The sequence below is a fragment of the Paramacrobiotus metropolitanus genome, unplaced genomic scaffold, assembly GCF_019649055.1.
Source record: "Paramacrobiotus metropolitanus isolate TYO unplaced genomic scaffold, Prichtersi_v1.0 Parri_scaffold0000172, whole genome shotgun sequence".
NCBI lineage: Eukaryota > Metazoa > Tardigrada > Eutardigrada > Parachela > Macrobiotidae > Paramacrobiotus > Paramacrobiotus metropolitanus.
Window position 1 is genome coordinate 190,715 of NW_026570392.1, and position 17,715 is coordinate 208,429.

At 42.6% G+C, this 17,715-nt stretch overlaps 3 protein-coding genes and 1 long non-coding RNA gene across 4 annotated transcripts; all 4 read left to right on the forward strand.

Annotated features, from left to right (window-relative positions):
* Window positions 1–1,193: 1,193 nt before the first annotated feature.
* On the forward strand, window positions 1,194–5,667 carry LOC129600345 (uncharacterized). Its single transcript, XM_055498826.1, has 4 exons — window positions 1,194–1,252; window positions 1,653–2,050; window positions 2,241–2,519; window positions 5,310–5,667. The coding sequence occupies exons 2-4, from the start codon at window positions 1,662–1,664 to the stop codon at window positions 5,434–5,436; spliced, it is 795 nt and encodes a 264-aa protein (XP_055354801.1). The 5' UTR covers window positions 1,194–1,252; window positions 1,653–1,661; the 3' UTR covers window positions 5,437–5,667.
* A 392-nt stretch (window positions 5,668–6,059) lies between these two features.
* LOC129600342 (uncharacterized) lies at window positions 6,060–8,182 on the forward strand. The gene is made up of 3 exons (XM_055498823.1): window positions 6,060–6,546; window positions 6,877–7,155; window positions 7,853–8,182. The coding sequence occupies exons 1-3, from the start codon at window positions 6,347–6,349 to the stop codon at window positions 7,983–7,985; spliced, it is 612 nt and encodes a 203-aa protein (XP_055354798.1). The 5' UTR covers window positions 6,060–6,346; the 3' UTR covers window positions 7,986–8,182.
* A 4,210-nt stretch (window positions 8,183–12,392) lies between these two features.
* LOC129600344 (uncharacterized) lies at window positions 12,393–13,556 on the forward strand. Its single transcript, XR_008692042.1, has 3 exons — window positions 12,393–12,742; window positions 12,923–13,209; window positions 13,294–13,556. It is a non-coding gene; the product is annotated as an uncharacterized LOC129600344 (long non-coding RNA).
* Window positions 13,557–16,991: 3,435 nt separating this feature from the next.
* LOC129600352 (uncharacterized) lies at window positions 16,992–17,511 on the forward strand. Its single transcript, XM_055498833.1, has 2 exons — window positions 16,992–17,260; window positions 17,366–17,511. The coding sequence occupies exons 1-2, from the start codon at window positions 16,992–16,994 to the stop codon at window positions 17,496–17,498; spliced, it is 402 nt and encodes a 133-aa protein (XP_055354808.1). The 3' UTR covers window positions 17,499–17,511.
* Window positions 17,512–17,715: the final 204 nt, after the last annotated feature.

A 17,715-nucleotide genomic window follows, 5' to 3' on the forward strand; every position in this document is an offset into this window, starting at 1 on the left:
TTTCCGGTGGTGCTGTAAGAACGACTTTGTCAACTCCACATATAGTCATTGCAGTACTGACTGCAGAATAAAGTTCCTTCGCGCGTCGTTTAAAGACTCGAAACATGGCAGGGGTGAGATATGAAGGCGTTATTGCGATTGAAAAAGTGGCTTCGTGAAAGAAACTGAACAGAGGTGTACGCATTATCTTATGTTTATATGATCCGAATTCTACCGTGCTGTAGCAGTTGCTAACAACATCCGGATGATTGCAGTCACGAAATCGGCAGCTTACGCAAACTGTTGCGATTACTTTCCAAGACGCTGATCCTTAGAGCCAATATGTGGATGAAAATCCGTAAACATTTCTAAAACTACAACAGCCATGCTATGATTTTGAAAAGAAAACCATTTGCTGTCCGAGGAACTCATACAGGCCGAACAATTCTGTCCGTAATGTTTGTGCGCAGTAATCAACGAATAACCGTACATAATGCACTTAAGCTATCACGGATCATGCACAGCAAAACCACGAATTTTGAAATTTTTAATTGCTTTTATTGAAATTTGAATACTGTACTTACTCCCTGCTAACAATAGTATCCATTTGAATAAATTTAGCAATGCTGAGAGCCGCACCCCTTGCAAAATACGTTTAACGTTGTGGCATGCACACTAATTTCAAAATACTGTACAACACTTCGTGTTAATTTTTGAGTCAAATTCAGCTGGAATGGGTTACACTAGTGCCCCCACTCTGGAGAATGTCGACAGCAGCAGACGAGTGACCTGTTGAGAAAAATCGGCAAATTCCTAAAACAGACGAAAGGTCATTAGTGTCGAAACGTGGGTGCCTAGGTCGCGAAGGCATAAAGATCGTTAAGATCATCAAGCATTAAGATCGTTGTCACGTATTCGCCTTTATTGTAGAACCGCTCAGCTCACACTAACTCGTACAGCAAACCACTCTCAGTGACAACTGCATTGTTGCTATCACAATTGTGGCGTTTTGATTTTGTTGCACTGGAGCCGGTTGCGGTTGGGCCGGCTTTGCTGGTGGTTCAGCTGGCTATGATTGCATAATCCATCAGTAGCGCAGAGTACAATGTGAAGAGTACAATCGACCAAACACTGTCAGAATCCAGCGTTTTATCTCGACGTGATTTTCAGTAATACGAATTAATGAGTATTATTTATTTCTTGGGATAATTAATTAATTACATTTTTGCATTGGTGATGAATTAAGAGGACCTTCGCTACTACTACTCGTATTGTACGTAGCAGGCAGTATTGCAAATTCGCAAGAAAACGCGGTTAAATATTTTTTGAGAATGGCAAGAGTTACTAATGCTTTAATACTAACGATTTAATTCGCAGTATATGCTTCACTTTGAGTACCCCAAATTCTGTCATGACAATCATAGAGTAATATTATGTACTTAGTTGCCTATACCGGCCACTGGAAACGCTCAACGACACCGGTTTATTATTGTTCTTTCACTTCTTCTCATAATTACGTACTACGCTGTAAATCAAGTTTCCAGCTGTTCAATTCCTGTAAAAATTTCTCAGAAAACAAACGATAACATCTTTCGACCGGGCACTATCACGAGAGAAATCTTTTTCTAATAAATTAAAAGCAGTTTACTGCACTCCGTGTATTGCATTTTCAGGCTGTCCTGATGTTACACAAGATGAACACCAGCTTTCTTCGACGTGGTACAATCAGTACCACAATCTCTGAGTGTTTGTACTGTATAGCTGTGCTATTTCGGAAGTACGGCGCTGTCCGCATAAGCCTTTGTCAACCGGTGCCCGTGGGATACTTGCCGGCAACAATTATAGCGTCCACGCCACAACCTCGTCAAAAAATGTTGCCGAGCAAACTCCTTCCGCTTTCCATGCTACTGGCATTCGCTGCGCATGTCGGCGCTGAAAACTGCGAAGAAATACGCGAAGCATGCGACACCATACGCCATTCCATACCCGACGACGACATTCGGGATTTGCCATGGCCCGCAACGGAAGCAGATTACGCTCCGCACCGTGCGTTATCCGATAAATTTTGCAGGTATTTAACTAGCTGCAATTTACATATTTAGCGGACTCTCTAAAATAAAATCAACATTAAATTACTTTACTGTAGTACAACGATAATAATCGTAAATATGAGACCGGTTTTATTACTCAGTGCCTAAACCGCGGATTGACCGGCCAATTTCCACTTTTGTTCTTAATTTGCAGTTAGTTTATTTTTGCAGCACCACCAATCGAACAGGACATTGCCTGCGTGATATCGTTGCTCGCTGTCCCGATGACCCTTACATGCTACAGCGCGGCACCATCTACAGCCACTACAGCATCGAATCGGTGCTGGCCACCGCTAAACTGTGCGAGCACTACGGTGACTCGCTACGATACCGGCGCGCCATGACCTACTGTAAATCGCGCGCCCGGCAATATTTCCGCGTGCTGACCGATGGGACGGAGCAGCGCGCACGCAGCTCAAAGAAATCCAATGCCAGGGCCAATATGTGCGAGTAAGTACGCTCGAGCTCTGTTAGCTGGAAGATCCGCAAATAAATTTAAACGAGTTTGGTCGCTTCCTTCTAAGAACAAGAAAGCAACAAACAGTCTTCTTAAAACCATGTGCGAGTTGCAAAGTTAATACTGCGCTCCGGTAAGTAAGTACCAAGGTGGGTATATCCAGTGACAGCTCTGAATAGAATTTACGTGTTATCAAGCGTAACGGGCACTTCGTGCAGCGGTCGGGGAATCGATACGGTGATCGATACGCTACGCTACGTAAACCCTACGGAGTTTATTTCACGCACGCAACTTTACGTATCGCGTCTGCCGATTTTAATAACTATTTACAAGGAATGAAAACAAATCCCAAAACATTCATTGCAACTAACATTAACCCGCAACATTCATTGCAACTAATTATGAACCCGTGCGAATTTTCAATTTTCGCTTCTTAGATTCGGCACTTTTCGACCATTTTTTGCCAACCTTATCGTTCATCAACTTAACATAGAAATGGATCCTTATTTGGAAATAATAAAATGCACTTTTACGAAAAATTTCACTCCACGAACAATCTGCAAGGCATGGAGACCGCAGATTACTTTTTCTGGCAACGAAATCCTCCATGACATATCTTTCAGCGAATGCGAGAAGTGACTGACGCGGAGAAAAGTAGAGGACTTCGTCAATGTGTTTTTGAATTATCTGCTCCAGACTGCATATCATTTCATAAAAAACAACTCCAACGAAGTTCAAACCTCCATCGTCTTTCATTTCGGTCAGTTGGGCAAAATCAGGAGTTTGATTCGAGGAATCTAACCAAAATAACTCCGAACGACAAGAGTCACAAACTTCAGCCTCCAGCTCTTTTCTTTTATTTGTGAATCCGCTCAGATAGTAAACCACATTTTTCACAATGCTATCCAGTTGAGCACCTTCCGGTAAAGGCTCAAGTTCTGGAGTGACTGGATCAGATTGGGAAATCAGGGCCAAGGATTTATCAGCTTCGAGTTTTTTTGAAAACTCTTCGGACAAATCCAGAATATTCATTGAACCAATAACAACTTCATCGTCACTTGGTTCGATGTTCGTCTTTGATCGCTCGCACACTTTCTGCATATTGTGGCACGACAGAATTCGAAAAATTGCCAGCATGTTCTCAACAGTTGGATTATTACAAGATCCACCGAGTTGTCGACACTGTGCGAAGTATCTCTAAAAACCAAGCATCGTGTAAAAGCTTGAAAACGTTCAACTTGCACGGTTAAGTATTACCTCCTGCATATCGTTGTTAAGATTCTTCGTTTGTACGCAAAGCAGCCCTTCGGCGAGGAGTTCGGTTAAAAGTCTCTTTATGCTATCCAGGGTCACAACTAGGTGGTTAATGGTGCGGATGGTGGTTAATCAGGAAAAATGCTGGCCAGTAGTAAATTTGCACCTGAACCTGATTGTTTAATATGGAGGAAAATCGATTGCATACTACACACCTTCGCTGTGCTGTCCAGTCAACCGTATGGATTTTGCAACCATAGTTGCGCCCGAAAATTGAAAATTAAAAGGATGAAAAATTTTGAAATCTGTTAAAATGGTGCCACACAAGCCAAATCACGGTGCCACCCTGGGCGGTGCCACCTGCGTCCCGCGCCAAGTCTTTGAAATTCGTTTTTATAACGTCTGGCTCTGATGGCTTTGTGAATTCTTCATGTAAAAAAACAGTAAAAAATTTACCAGGAATATAGAGCAGCGTGAGTGTAATCACTTATACGCATTTCGAGATACGTTTGCTAACTCGACTTTTAACTAGCAACATGTGCAGTTACTATAAATGTAGCGCTTATAAAAATCCCTGTTCAGCTATGACGTGGAAATCCATACGGATGACTTGAACAGTACAGGGAAGGCCATATTATGCAAGCGATTTCCCCTTGCAGGCATCGGTGTACGGTATGGATGACGTAATTTTTGCCTCGTGATTTTTGGTCACGTGTTTTTTAAAAAAATTTGTTGATGCCCTCTTTCTCTCAGTGCATTCAAGTATATAAACATCAAAATGCATGCATTTTGTGTTTATAAATATTGACACTGGTATACAGTGTGGTTTAGTGTGCATGCACATGGTAAAAAAAGGTAGAAGAGAATGACTACAAGTTGAAGAACCGCTAGAGTACCTGTTGCGTGTTTACTGCAGAATGACGAACATGAGATGTCAGTGACGAAACAAGACTTGGTGCACAAAATCACGATCTCTTTTAAACAAGTTTATTACAATAGAGTTTCTGAACTGTGGCGTTCTTTACAACGTCAATTCCATTAATTCAACCAGACATCAGAAGATCGTTTTAAAAGATAAGAATCATAAGATCTACCGATCGGAAAAACGCAATCGATTTGGGAAAAACGTCATGAGGCACTGCGTCAAACACCAGAGCAGGTACACCTTCTGGCAGGGAGCAGAGTGTATATTAACAATTTTCGTTTTCCCCGACCGCTGCGCGAGCTGCCCGTTACGCGTGATGATCTGTAAATTGGTTTTAATGCTGTCACTGTATATACCCATTATGTAAGTACTGTATTCTCGCAAAATTAAGAAACGATCTTAGATCCATTCCGCGAAGCGGCGTCATTGATGCCAAAAGATCCCCAGAGGCGCCGCCCACTTCGCTGCGTTGAATCGGGGTATAAAAACCGTTTCTTTATTTCGCGAAAACACAATAAGATCGGTGCCGCCGAATGACGTCAGGATTAAGTTCGCACGAAAACCTTGTCGCATCTGCCACTAACCAATAATTGTTGTTGATTAGGAGCGCAAGGCTATTTTCCGAGCGGTTAACCGGCACGACGAAGGACAGCCTGGTTGAAGCCTGCGGACAAGAGACGGTGAATGTCATGCTGGACGGAACCCGGACGTTGCATGCTGCGTATTGCTGAAAAGTGCAAATACATAATTAACTAGTCCGATGGCTAATGCTTAACTAACAACTGTGCAAAGTTCGCTGCAAACATTTTGTTCTCCGATGCAAGCTTGCAAATTTTGAGTAACGGCTGATACACACTCCCGGCATAGACTTCCGAGAATTACACGCTACTCTAGGTACAATATTACGAGAAGCAGAGCACTCTAGCTACTCGAGATACAGTATTTTCGTATTAAAGCTTAATAAAGGCACTACAGTCTGTATATGTGTCGGTGGTATCGCGATGTGTGACCTTTATCCGGTGAGCCGCGGCGGCAACCGGTTTGCTATAAACTGAATTGCGTTAAATTACCGCTGCCATCTTAGCCCATCTACAACTTAGAATGCTATTTTTATCTTAGGTACTTATACTGACAGCTTTCAGGTAGTCGATTAGATAATACCGTGGTTATTGTAGGATTGGAAAAACTGCAAAATAATGCCGTTCCAAATTCTCACACCGACCCATACCGAGATAGCAGATTTTATCTTGAAATAACATGACATTATCATGAGAACCATCTGTGTACTATCGACTCAAAAATTTATATGTAACTGTAGCATAATATCGTAATTATAACCTAATATTATTCGATTTTTATTGTAGTGTTATACCGTTTTTAAATTATTACAAAATAATAAAGCGTGGTTTCAGTTTGGTATCAGTGCAGAAGCCATAGACGCGTGTCTTGTTATATCAAGATGGCACACAAATCAGATAGCGCTGATCGAGAGTCTTGCAGCTGATGTGAAATGTTGTTTAAGCAGCTGTGCTTAGGTTAGGATGCGGTTCTTGGCCCATAAGTTTAACTACACCGAATCGAGCTGTAAATAATTTAAATTTTGTTCAAATTTTAAACATCGTTAATCCGCAGCAGCAGAAAATGCTCTTTTGCTGCGTTATTGTGCTTCTGTTGGCATCGCATGGGTTAGCGCAGACATGCGACCAAATGCGCGAGCAATGCGATGCCCTGAGCGAGTGGACATGGACGACGCAAGGTCAAAATGAATTTAACAGCTTACCCTGGCCAGGAACCGACGCAGATTACGCTCCATATCGAGCGCTGGCCGACCGATACTGCCGGTAAGCTGTTTAACCGAAATTCCATCACAATGTCGAACTAAAAAAAATAGGAGATTCTGCAAAAATTATTTTTAAACAAGCGCTTCTCTCTTTGAACTTAGTGCGGCAATCCATGCGTATTAGGATGATGTACTGTATTACCGGCGATATACCGCTGCACACTGTTGTGTTGTTGTATTAACAAATTTTATAACCACGCGAACCCAGGGGGCGAAATTCAAATCGCGATTTTTTGGTGCAATATTGAAAAAGCGTCTTTTTCTGCGCATTATTGGTGGCCAACCAGTTCATATCCTGTATATGTAAAGAAATAATATTCGCATTTCGTAGTATGCTAAATGAAACCGCGCACTGCAAGAAGGATTTACTAGTCCGTTGCCCCGATGATCCAGATCTTCTGGCGCGCTCCCTGAGCTTCAGTCCGTACTCGATCGAGTGGTCACTGTCCATGTTCGCACTTTGCCAGACCGGCATTAATCCACTGCGTATCATCCGTGCCGAACGACACTGTAAACGACGGACCCGAGATGTGGAGCTCAAGTTTCACTATGATTTTGAGCAGTGGGCTTCCCAGCGCAATGTCACTAATGTCAAGGCCGCAGTCTGTCAGTAAGTATAAGTATTACGCGAAAGTGCTGGCTTTCCTTGTCAGCTGGAACCGAATGGACTATCCAGCACAGACGGGAAAAGACCTGACGGAATGACGCTGATACCAGTTCGCCAAGGCAGACCGCTTGTTTGGGATGTAACAAGCTGGTGTACTGTTGCGGATTCCCACGTCACCGCAAGCTCGATGAAATCCGGAAGTGTGTCCCAACTGGCGGAAAATTCCAAGCGCCGCACATATTCTTTTTTGGAATACGGTTACCTCTTTTATCCCCTGGTTATTGAGACTCTGGGAGTTTTTGGCCCTGCCTTCAGTGAAATGCTGCATTTCATGGGCCGCAAGATTCGTGACATAACGGGCGAAGCGCGTTCTACTGCTTTTCTCAAGCAGCGTTTTAGTTTAGCTGTTGTCAAAGGAAATGCTACGGCTGTTTTGAGTACACTGCCTTTTAATCCGAGAGAGGATAAGGATTTTGGTTGTTTTTTTAATGTTTAATTTTTAACTTATCAAGTAGTGTACCAGCGCTTGCATTTATTGCTATTTGGGTGGCTATTGCCAATAAATCAACATTACGTATTATTATTCTCTGTAAACAGTGAAAGCCGGAGCATTTCTCACCCGCAGTGTAATGAAGGTTTTGGACAAGAATTCGGTAACAACGATTGTAGATCTTGAGTGCTTAGTCATTTTTTGTTGCAGACGCCTGGACGATTACGTGAAGCGACTGCAGGGACCATTGAATACGACCCTATCTCTTGCATGCGGATCGGACGCGGTGGAAGCTATGTGCGACGGTTATAGGGCACGTCACACTGCTTTCTGCTCCATTTAAAAAAAGTCCTGCTAATGTCGTGTGGACTCTCATTCGCAAACATGTCATCATAGAAAAGTCTTTACAGTGCTTAGCGCTGTGGAATCTTGTTGAGAATTAGAATTTTTTACGGTCATATTATTGAGTTGAAAAAATAAATTGGGAGAAATTTATTATATAAATGGGTCTTAAACCATTAAATCTGGTTTCGAAACAAATTACTTTGAATCGACTTTCGATATTTTTCGAAAACCGTTGTAAAAACAACGATTTTCAATTATCCTAAGAGCTTATAGAAAGAAGTTGACAGTAAATTCGCAGTGTGGTAACTTGTGCCTCACTCGTTGCTTATAAATGAGGTTTGATAACTTAGCGTCCGCACATTATTATGCTGCAGCTGTTGTTGTTACTAACGATAAACTTACTTTATCGCGAGCAAGCATCGCCGTTAAAAAAGATGGAAGAAAGGAGATAATAGTGTTGGCTACTTGTCCTATATGCTGCAGTCGAGCTGCTAAAAATTCCCTGGGAGCCCTGTGAATTGCCAATATGGCCTGCAGATGCCCTCGCCCCGCAACGGTTTTTATCCAGATGCAGTATCACTCGAAAATAAAACAGCGCTGATGAGAGTAATAATTGTAAGCTACAAGTTGGAGATTGAGCTCATGATTGTATTTAAGCGACTCGATAAACCTCCTTCGAGGAATCGAGGTAAGTACACATACTTGTATACCGTACGCTTTGAAGAATACAATGCATATACGGACGGATGCGGTACTTTTACTCGGCTAATAAGTTACACTCTCTGTGTACACAATTGAACTGCGTAGAAATGCTCTGTAGGAATAATAAAGCATTATTTTTTATTCCGTAGTATCTGAAAATATTTCTTTGGTGCTCACTTTTTTTCGTGCTAGCAGGAAATGCGTTGGCACAGACCTGCAAGGAACTGCGTGAGCGCTGCGATGCTTTGATGCTTTTCCCAATGCTGACTGGACGTTTATCAAAGATCAAGCAATCCGTAACTTAACCTGGCCGGCGACCAAAGAAGATTACATTACATTTCGAGCGCTGGCCGACAATTACTGCCGGTAGGAACTAGAATAGGCTATGGTATCAAATTTCCAAAAATACGTTCCACTAAAAATTAATTAACGAAATTCATCGTTACCGTCCTTGATCAGAGCACGACATGATGTTCCCTACAATACCGTGTTTTTGCGCTGTGTTCGTAGCATGAAAATGCATCCGCACTCTGCAAGAAGGATCTGATAGCCCGTTGCGCCGATGATCCGCATGTGGAGTCAAAGTGGTGGGCCTACTGCCCATCCTCGATTGAGTGGTCGCTATCCTGGGTCGCATTGTGCCAGTCCGACGTTAATCCGCTTTGGTATTACCGCGCCCACCGATACTGTGACGTACGCAGCCATGATGTGGATTTCAAGCTGCACATTGAGTTGCAACGATGGCCTACCCAGAGCAACGTCACCATTAATAATGCTAAAAGTCTGGTCTGTCAGTAAGTGTCCCTTTATGTATCGCTATTTACCTTAGGTTAACATGGTTTTACGAGAAATTATGTGCATGTCTGCTTAATTGTGCAGACACTTGGACAACTGCGTAAAGCGATTGGAAGGTCACCTGTACGAGGCGCTATCCGACGATTGCGGATCGGAGGCAGTGGATGCTATGCGCGATGGTTGTCGGGCGCGGCACGCTGCTTTCTGTTCAACTTAAAAAAATATGGCTTCTGCTGATACAATGTGTGTATAACACTGGAAAAAATTTCGCATAGATGGGTGCTGTAAATCGATGTCACTTCTCAAAACCGTACGCAGCGAAACTATGAAAAAAGAGCCAAAAATAAGAGAAACGGTTCGCAGTGTAATAAACAACATAATACTATATTAAACAACATATTAATAATACATATAGATATACGCCAAAATAAGTTAAATAACACATGTGCGCACAGAAGAATTTCTCAATACAACAGCATATTGCTTGACCTCAGACTAAATGCTCGTATTTATACGGAATCACACTTACATCGGCGTCACACAAACGGACAATAAAACCTATATTTGCGCGTTTAGGATTACTAACCCAAAGTATGCTCCAGCAAGTTCGTCGTGCCAGTACAGATCTCCAGTTTTAATGCATAAGTTCAGCGCCTTTGCTTAAGGTGAGGTCTCGCCATTGGACGAATGTGCGGTTTTAAAACAGTGCTACGCTCCGCCACCGACGACCCCGATCCGACAATCCAAACCGTGATAAACTGCTACAATGAATCGGAGTTGGTGGGAATGTTATGGCATTAGCTCTAATAAGGAGCTCCTACCATAATATTAGCACCTTTCATCAATAGGATTTTTATCGCATTATACCTAATTTGGGCATAGTGTTTTCCACTTCGTGAGGAAGTGTTTTAAAATAAATCCACATGTGCCCAAAGCGGCAGAATCTTTGGTTGATTCCTTTTTTTTGCTTATATGCGTATCAAAAGCAGCGGATAAAATATTTTTAAAGCCTATTAAAATCGGGTAGATAAAAGATTTTAGTTTTTTTGTTATCTTACTACCTGCGGTCGAAAACTATCTTGGTTCCTCTCGGCGACCAAGCATAAACCGGTGGTAATAAAAAATAAAACCAGTTTCTTACAAAGTATGTTCTTATTACTATAGAATGAAACGTCAATTTGGGAGTGTAGACCCTGGGTATGTAGTAAAATCGCGGCAACCGCCGTCTGTGTATGTGGTACTTATGTTCTAACAGGAACTGAACTTCAATAACAGTTTTCCTGTTCATGGAAAAATTAATAGGATCGTCACAATTATTCTCAGCCTAAATGCAAGAGCTGCGCTTCGGTTTAACAATACACAATCCGATACATTTTCGTACTTTAATCTCCTTTAACTACAAACTTTGATTCTTCTGCAAACCGATATAAAACCAGGGAAATAGTAATATGTAAGTCTCCCAAAACCGCTAGGATAACACACAGTCCCATTTTTCCGAATTTCAAAACGGTAGCACTGAAAGGATGAGACAGTAATGCGGATAAATTAATAATGAAGTCGCAGTGTAGTAATGCTTAGTGTTTGCTTAACCAGTTCGTATCTGGTATAGTGGCATTATTGGTATTGTAGGCTTTGTAGCATGCAAAATGAAACTGCACTGAGTGCACACTGCAAGAAGGATTTACTCGCCCACTGTCCCAATGATCCAGAATCCAGATATACTGGCGAACTACACGAGTTTCAGTCCATATACTTATTATAGTGGACACTGTCCATGTTCGCACCGAGACAGACCGGCGTTAACCGATGCGTTCCAGTCCGCTAATTACTACCGCTGCTGCTAGGTAATGTTGCGTTAATCCGCGTTAAGCAACAGACCCGAGATGTGGAGTTTAAGTTGCACTGTGACTTTAAGCAATGAATTTCCCAGCGAAATGCGACCGCTGTGCGAATTAAGAGCGCGGTGTGCCAGTAAGTGTAAAAAAGCCCGGAGCATTTCTTTCCCGTAGTGTACAGTGACTACGGTTTAAGCAAAAAATCTCGTTATGTCTGCTTAATTGTCCTAGACGATTAAGTGAAGTGACCGCAAGGTAGGCTGTGTGTGACACTAGCCAGCGCATGTGGATCGGACGCCGTAAACGCTTTGCGCGACGGTTATCGGGCACAGTACACTGCTTTTTGTTAAACCTGGAAACGATCCTGCTAATTTCATGTGGGGCTTTCGATTCGTAACTACGTCGACATTATCAAATCTTTTCAGTGCAAATCGCCGAAGTGCTTGTCAAAATAAGCTTTCTACGGTCAGGTTGAGCTTACTAATATGGCAGAAAATTTACTAATTAATGTGTCTTAAAACATCAAAACTAGTTTTGAAATGGATCTCTTTCAGTTCGAACTTCAAATATTTTTTGAAAGCCGATGTAAAACCAATGGGAGCAGTTAAACCTTCCTAGAGGCTCTGTGGTCAAATTTTCAACTTTTTTGAATTTTAAACTGTAACACTGCGTACCGCATACTCGACACTCGACAGTAATGCAAACAGTACATTTGCAGTGCGCCGCTATTTAATGCTTATAAGCAATTTTGATATTCTGCAGTTGAGGTTGCTACATGGATTTGTAAACTTTCCATATCTTGAGTAAGTATCACGATTAAAAAAGATGGAAAAAATGAGATAATAGCACAGGCTAGCTTTTTTATGAACTGCAGTCGAGCTGATGGCAAACGCACGTTAGGCACCAGCAGGCAGCAACCTTGAGAAATTTACCATGGCCTGGAAGCCTGGACACGCATCGCTTTTCATTAAGATTATAATCACATGAAAATAGCATAGCACTGATCGTGAAGATAATCGCCGGCTACAAGTGAAAATTATGTGGCGGCTAAACGACTACATGAACGATTTATAAGTAACTATATACGGTAACTGAGACCTCTACTCGGCTTAAAAGTTTCAGTATGCTTAGTCAGTATACTCGTACTCTAGGCGTACACGATTGAGCAGTATATAAACACCTTGCACAAGTAATAAAACATTTTTATTCTGCGACACTAGAAAATGTTCTTTCAGTGCGCCATTTTGCTGGTGTTAACAGGGAATGCGTTGGCGCAGACGTGCGACGAACTGCGTGAGCGCTGTGATGCTTTGCCCAACGCTAACTGGACGTTTATTGATGACGAAGCACTTCGTAATTTACCATGGCCGGCGACCAAGGAAGAATACACTCCTTTCCGAGCGCTGGCCGATGAATACTGCCGGTAGGAACTAGGATAGGCTATGCCGCTATGGTATTAAAATTCCCAAAATGCCTTGCACTCACGGTTAATTAGCGAAATCCGTCGTAACTGTCCTCAGGCCGTAGCGGGTTAAGGACAGTCTGTCCTAACCAAAACAGTGAAAACATGGAACAAGATTAATATTTCGCTTTGTCTTGGTAGCAAGACAAATGCATCGGCACTCTGCAAGAAGGACCTGATAACCCGTTGCCCCGATGATCCACAGGTAAAGGGTCGGTGGTACCAGTCCTTCTGTCCATCCTCGATAGAGTGGTCACTATCCTGGGTGGCATTGTGCCAGTCCGACGTTAACCCGCTTTGGTATTACCGTGCTCACCGATACTGCGACATACGATCCCATTCTGTGGATTTCAAGCTGCACAAAGAGTTGGAACAGTGGCCTTACCAGAGCAACGTCACCATTAATAATGCTAAAGTCTGATCTGTCAGTGTCGCTTTTTCGCCGTGAATCGTAGTTTCATTTTATCACGGTTTTAACGAGAAATTGTGTGCATGGCTGCTTCATTGTGTAGGCACTTGGACGATTGTGTGAACCGACTGGATGGTCCGCTATACGAATGGCTGTCCGTGGACTGCGGATCGGATGCGGTGGTAGACACTATGCGCGATGGGTGTCGGGCGCGGCACACTGCATTCTGTTCAACTTGAAAAATATAACCGTTGGTGATGCCGTGTGCTTTAAAAACTGGAGAAATTTTCGACATTAATGGGTACCGTAAATCGATGTCAGCACTCAAAACCGTAACGAAATTTGGAGAATAAAAGCGGAAAATAAGAAAAACGCTTCGCGGTATAGTGAATAACATATGCACGCCCAAAAGACTCATGTGCGCTGCATAAAAATGTCAATACAATAGCATATTGCAGGACCGCAAAGTAGGTAAATAGTAAATACTCGTTGAATCCCACCTGCAGCGGCGTCATACAGGATGCGTATAATCGCGCGTTTACGATTGCTACTCAGGCTTACAGCTGATGTGGACGTCACTCTCACTGAACTGGTTTATTCATCCCGTTTTTCGCAACGTAATCAACGGTGTTGAGCAGCGCGCAAACAAGAAAACGAAATCCGTTGCAAATGCTAAGACCCGTGCGAGTATTAAGTAAGCACTAATATGCTTCTGTACCAGGTTCTCATTTTCGCTTTACTGATAATCATATTGTGCATTGGTATTGAACTTAGCATTGTTAATTTTATAAGCGGCTGTCAATAGCGGAAGCACTCTCTGTTCTTGCTGCCGTCACCCGTCTGAAGTGTGACGTGTGACATATGGTTACACCAAGCACGGTACAAAGCAACACGTACAGCCACAACGTCTCACTCACGGTAGCAAGCACAGGGATTGGTTTAGATGCGATACTGACATCCTCGTACAGGTAACATAGCACTTTACGTAAAAAATATATATACTTTTGTTTCCCGACATTCTGCGGTCGAGCTGCGAGGGATCCCTTGGAACCCTGTGTAATTAAAACTGGCCGCCAACCATGAGTACGCCCCGGTTTGCATCGAGATTTAATGTCGATAAAAATCAGACAGCATATGGTCGTGATGATAAATGCAGGCTGCAGCTGAAAATTGTGCTCGCAGTAGTACTATACTTAAGCGGCTGCACAATCATGTGTAGAAATAATTAGCCGGATACGGTACACGGCTGACAAGTTTCGCTACAAGTATAATTATTATCCGTGCATATTTGAGCTGTACATACATAGTATTAGCAACTGTAGATACTATAATATACGAGTTATAGAGTTCTGTAATTTTGCAGCAGTCACAGAATGTACAACTGGTGTGCAGTTTTGTTCGTGTTAACAGGAAATGCGTTGGCGCAAACATGCCAGGAACTGCGTGAGCGGTGTGATGCCTTGGCTGACGCTATGGAGCCCCAGAATGATCATTAGCTCAGTAATTTACCCTGGCGACCAACGAAGATTAGCTTACATATCAGTATTAGCCGACAAAAAACTTCCGGTACGAATTACGACAGGTTATATCGTATCAGAAATTCCGCAATTATTTAAAACTAAAAAATTAATTGTCAAAATCGATCGCACAGGTCACCTTTTATAAAGCAGAGCACAACATTTTTTTTTAGTATGTATTTTTTTTTTGCTATTTTCGTAGCATGAATAATGCAACGGCACTGCAAAAAAGACTCTGATAGCCCCTTGCCTTGCGACGATCCACACATACTGGCGTTCTACGATATGTACAGCCCATCCTCAATTGAGTGGTCTTTATCCTGGGTGGTATGCCAGGACGGCATCAACCCGCTTCGATATTACCGCGCCGAACGCTACTCTGGCCAGCTCTCCAGCGATGTAGGAGTTCAAGTTGCACCTATGAGCTGGAACTAATTCTTGGCCAGCGAAATGTCACCAATGCAAAAAGTGGAATCTGTCAGTAAGTGTCTCCTTTCCTGGCATGTTGGTTGATACAGTTTTAGCGAGAAATTGGTGAATGTCTGCTTAATTGTGTACTCATCTGGACGATGGCGTGAACGTTTGGAAGGTCCACTGAACGCGACGTTGTCCAGTGTATGCAGATCGGACACGGTGCACACTGCACACTATGCGCGATGGGTATCGGATGCGGCACGCTGTTTTCTACTTAAAAATGCTTTTTAAGGAGATGGTGTGAGAAGTTTCGCCGTTAATGGCCACCGAAAATTTTTCTTGCTCAAAAGAATAAAGAAACTGCGAGAATAAAGCAGCAAATGAGAAAGTGTTTCTCGGTATAATGAATTAACAAGACAGAAAAGAGCACATGTGGCATTCAGAAAGCGTTTCCAAACCTTCCTTTATCATATGATCCATCTCCAGTACCACCTGTTGGATTAACAGATATTGCAAATACTATACTTTTGCATAATGTCAAAACTCAAAACTGTACAATTTATTTAACGAACCACAGTTATCAGTATAATCTTTAATAGAATAGTCTTGATAGTATAACAGGTGGAAACGGTTTCAGGATATCTACTGCTGCTTAAACTTAATAAACTGTCCAGTGACAACTTTGTCGAAAATGACCACGCAAAGATGAATGTCCTAGGCCCACTGCATCTGCTCCCTGGGCCATCGCGAAAACTGCGAAGAGTCCGCTTGGTGCGATGCCTACATAATACGTGTATATCTTATGTGTACGTGTATATCTTATCTTGATACGTGTATATCTTTTGGCTATCATTTTACCAACTCCGCTCGGCACATGAGGTAATGCATTAAGCTGAACTGAAAGCACCTGGTACTTTTTCTGCAGATTTTGAACACAGTAAAACTGTATGTGAATAAGATGTGTGGCAGAACGAGGTCTGATAAAATTTTTTCATCGTGATGACAGCCGGTTTTCGTTATTTAACGATAAACTTTAAATAACCTGTTCGTTATTTAGTCAGGCATACTTAGTACTTACTCATAGTGATTAAAGAAGATAACAAGATGCGATTGGGTGAAAATAGTTTCTGTACATCATGTACACTGTAGTGAGCTATAGCAAATTCACATGGATTGTTTTGACCAGCGTTTTTGGTTCTCTGTTCGGTACTTCGGTTAGCAAATGGAGCGCATTGCCTTTTAATCAAGATGGCAAAACTGATAGGTGAGATAGCGTAGATCTTGAGCCTTCTCGCAGCTGTAGCTCGTGCTCGTATATAAACGCCTGTGCATACCTGTTGCGGATATAGTAAGATTCACAGTCTCCACTAAATTACCAATCGAACTGTACACGCGCGTACAGTACTTAATTGCTTTTTTCCGCAACAGCAGAAAAATGTTGGCCAGTTGCACAAAATTGTTCGCGTTGGCAGCAGCTGTTTTGGCGAAGACATGCGAGGAACAACGGGAAGCGTGCGACGTTTTAAGGAACAACATGTATTCATCACAGAATGAACATGAATTAGACAATTTGCCTGGCCAGCGACAAACGAGGATTACGCTCCATATAGAGCGCTCGCTGAAAAACACTGCCGGTATGTTATCGGCATTCCAAAAATTTATTCATGCATTAAAAGTTATCCTTTCTATGTACATACAGCAACCGAACTCCGATCAAGGAGATATTTTACCTGACTAATGTAAAGCTTTCACTTAATTTTGAAAATGTTTGGTATTGGTTTTGATTTAACTGTAATAATCTCTTATAACTGTCATAAATCAGAGCCCGAACTATGTTTTCATAATCCTTTTCGGGCACCGCATTCGTAGCATGCAAAACGAAACAGCACACTGCAAGAAGGCCCTGATGGCCCGTTGCTCCGACGATCCCTATATTTCGGCGCGCTACTACTACAGTCCCTCGGCAGGATGGGGCCCAAGGGCTGCACTCTGCCAGTATGACATTAATCCGCTGCGGTATACCCGCGCTGAACGCTACTGTGACCGACTAACACGCGATGTAGAGTTCCAGTTGCACCATGGGTCGGAGGAGGCGGCGTCCCAGCGCAATGTCACCGATGTGAAGAGTGCGGTCTGCGAGTAAGTGTTGCCGACCTAAGCGTTTTTCTTTTGCAGTCTACTATTTGCGTATTTATAAACCAAGTATTTGTACGTATACTTACTACGTACTTATTAATTGTGTAGAGGCCTGCGCACGTACGTGGAGCGACTGGAAGGTCCGCTCAACGCGACGCTGTCCAGCGTTTGCGGGTCGGACGCGGTGGAAGCTATGCGCGATGGCTACCGAGCACAACATGCCGCTTTCTGTATTTCCTAAAATGACCTTGCAAATGCCGAGTAGATTTTGATTTTAAAACAATGCCGACGTTAACAACACCATTATTAGTCCAAAGGACATACGAATAGTTTATTGTCGTAAAAGAGAATGTGAGAATAAACGCCGCCATATTTGTGCAGATCAAACCGATCCTCGAAATAGGCGAAATCCTCGTTCAGATACCATTTTTTGGCGTCTGTCGTACGTATGGTGCACG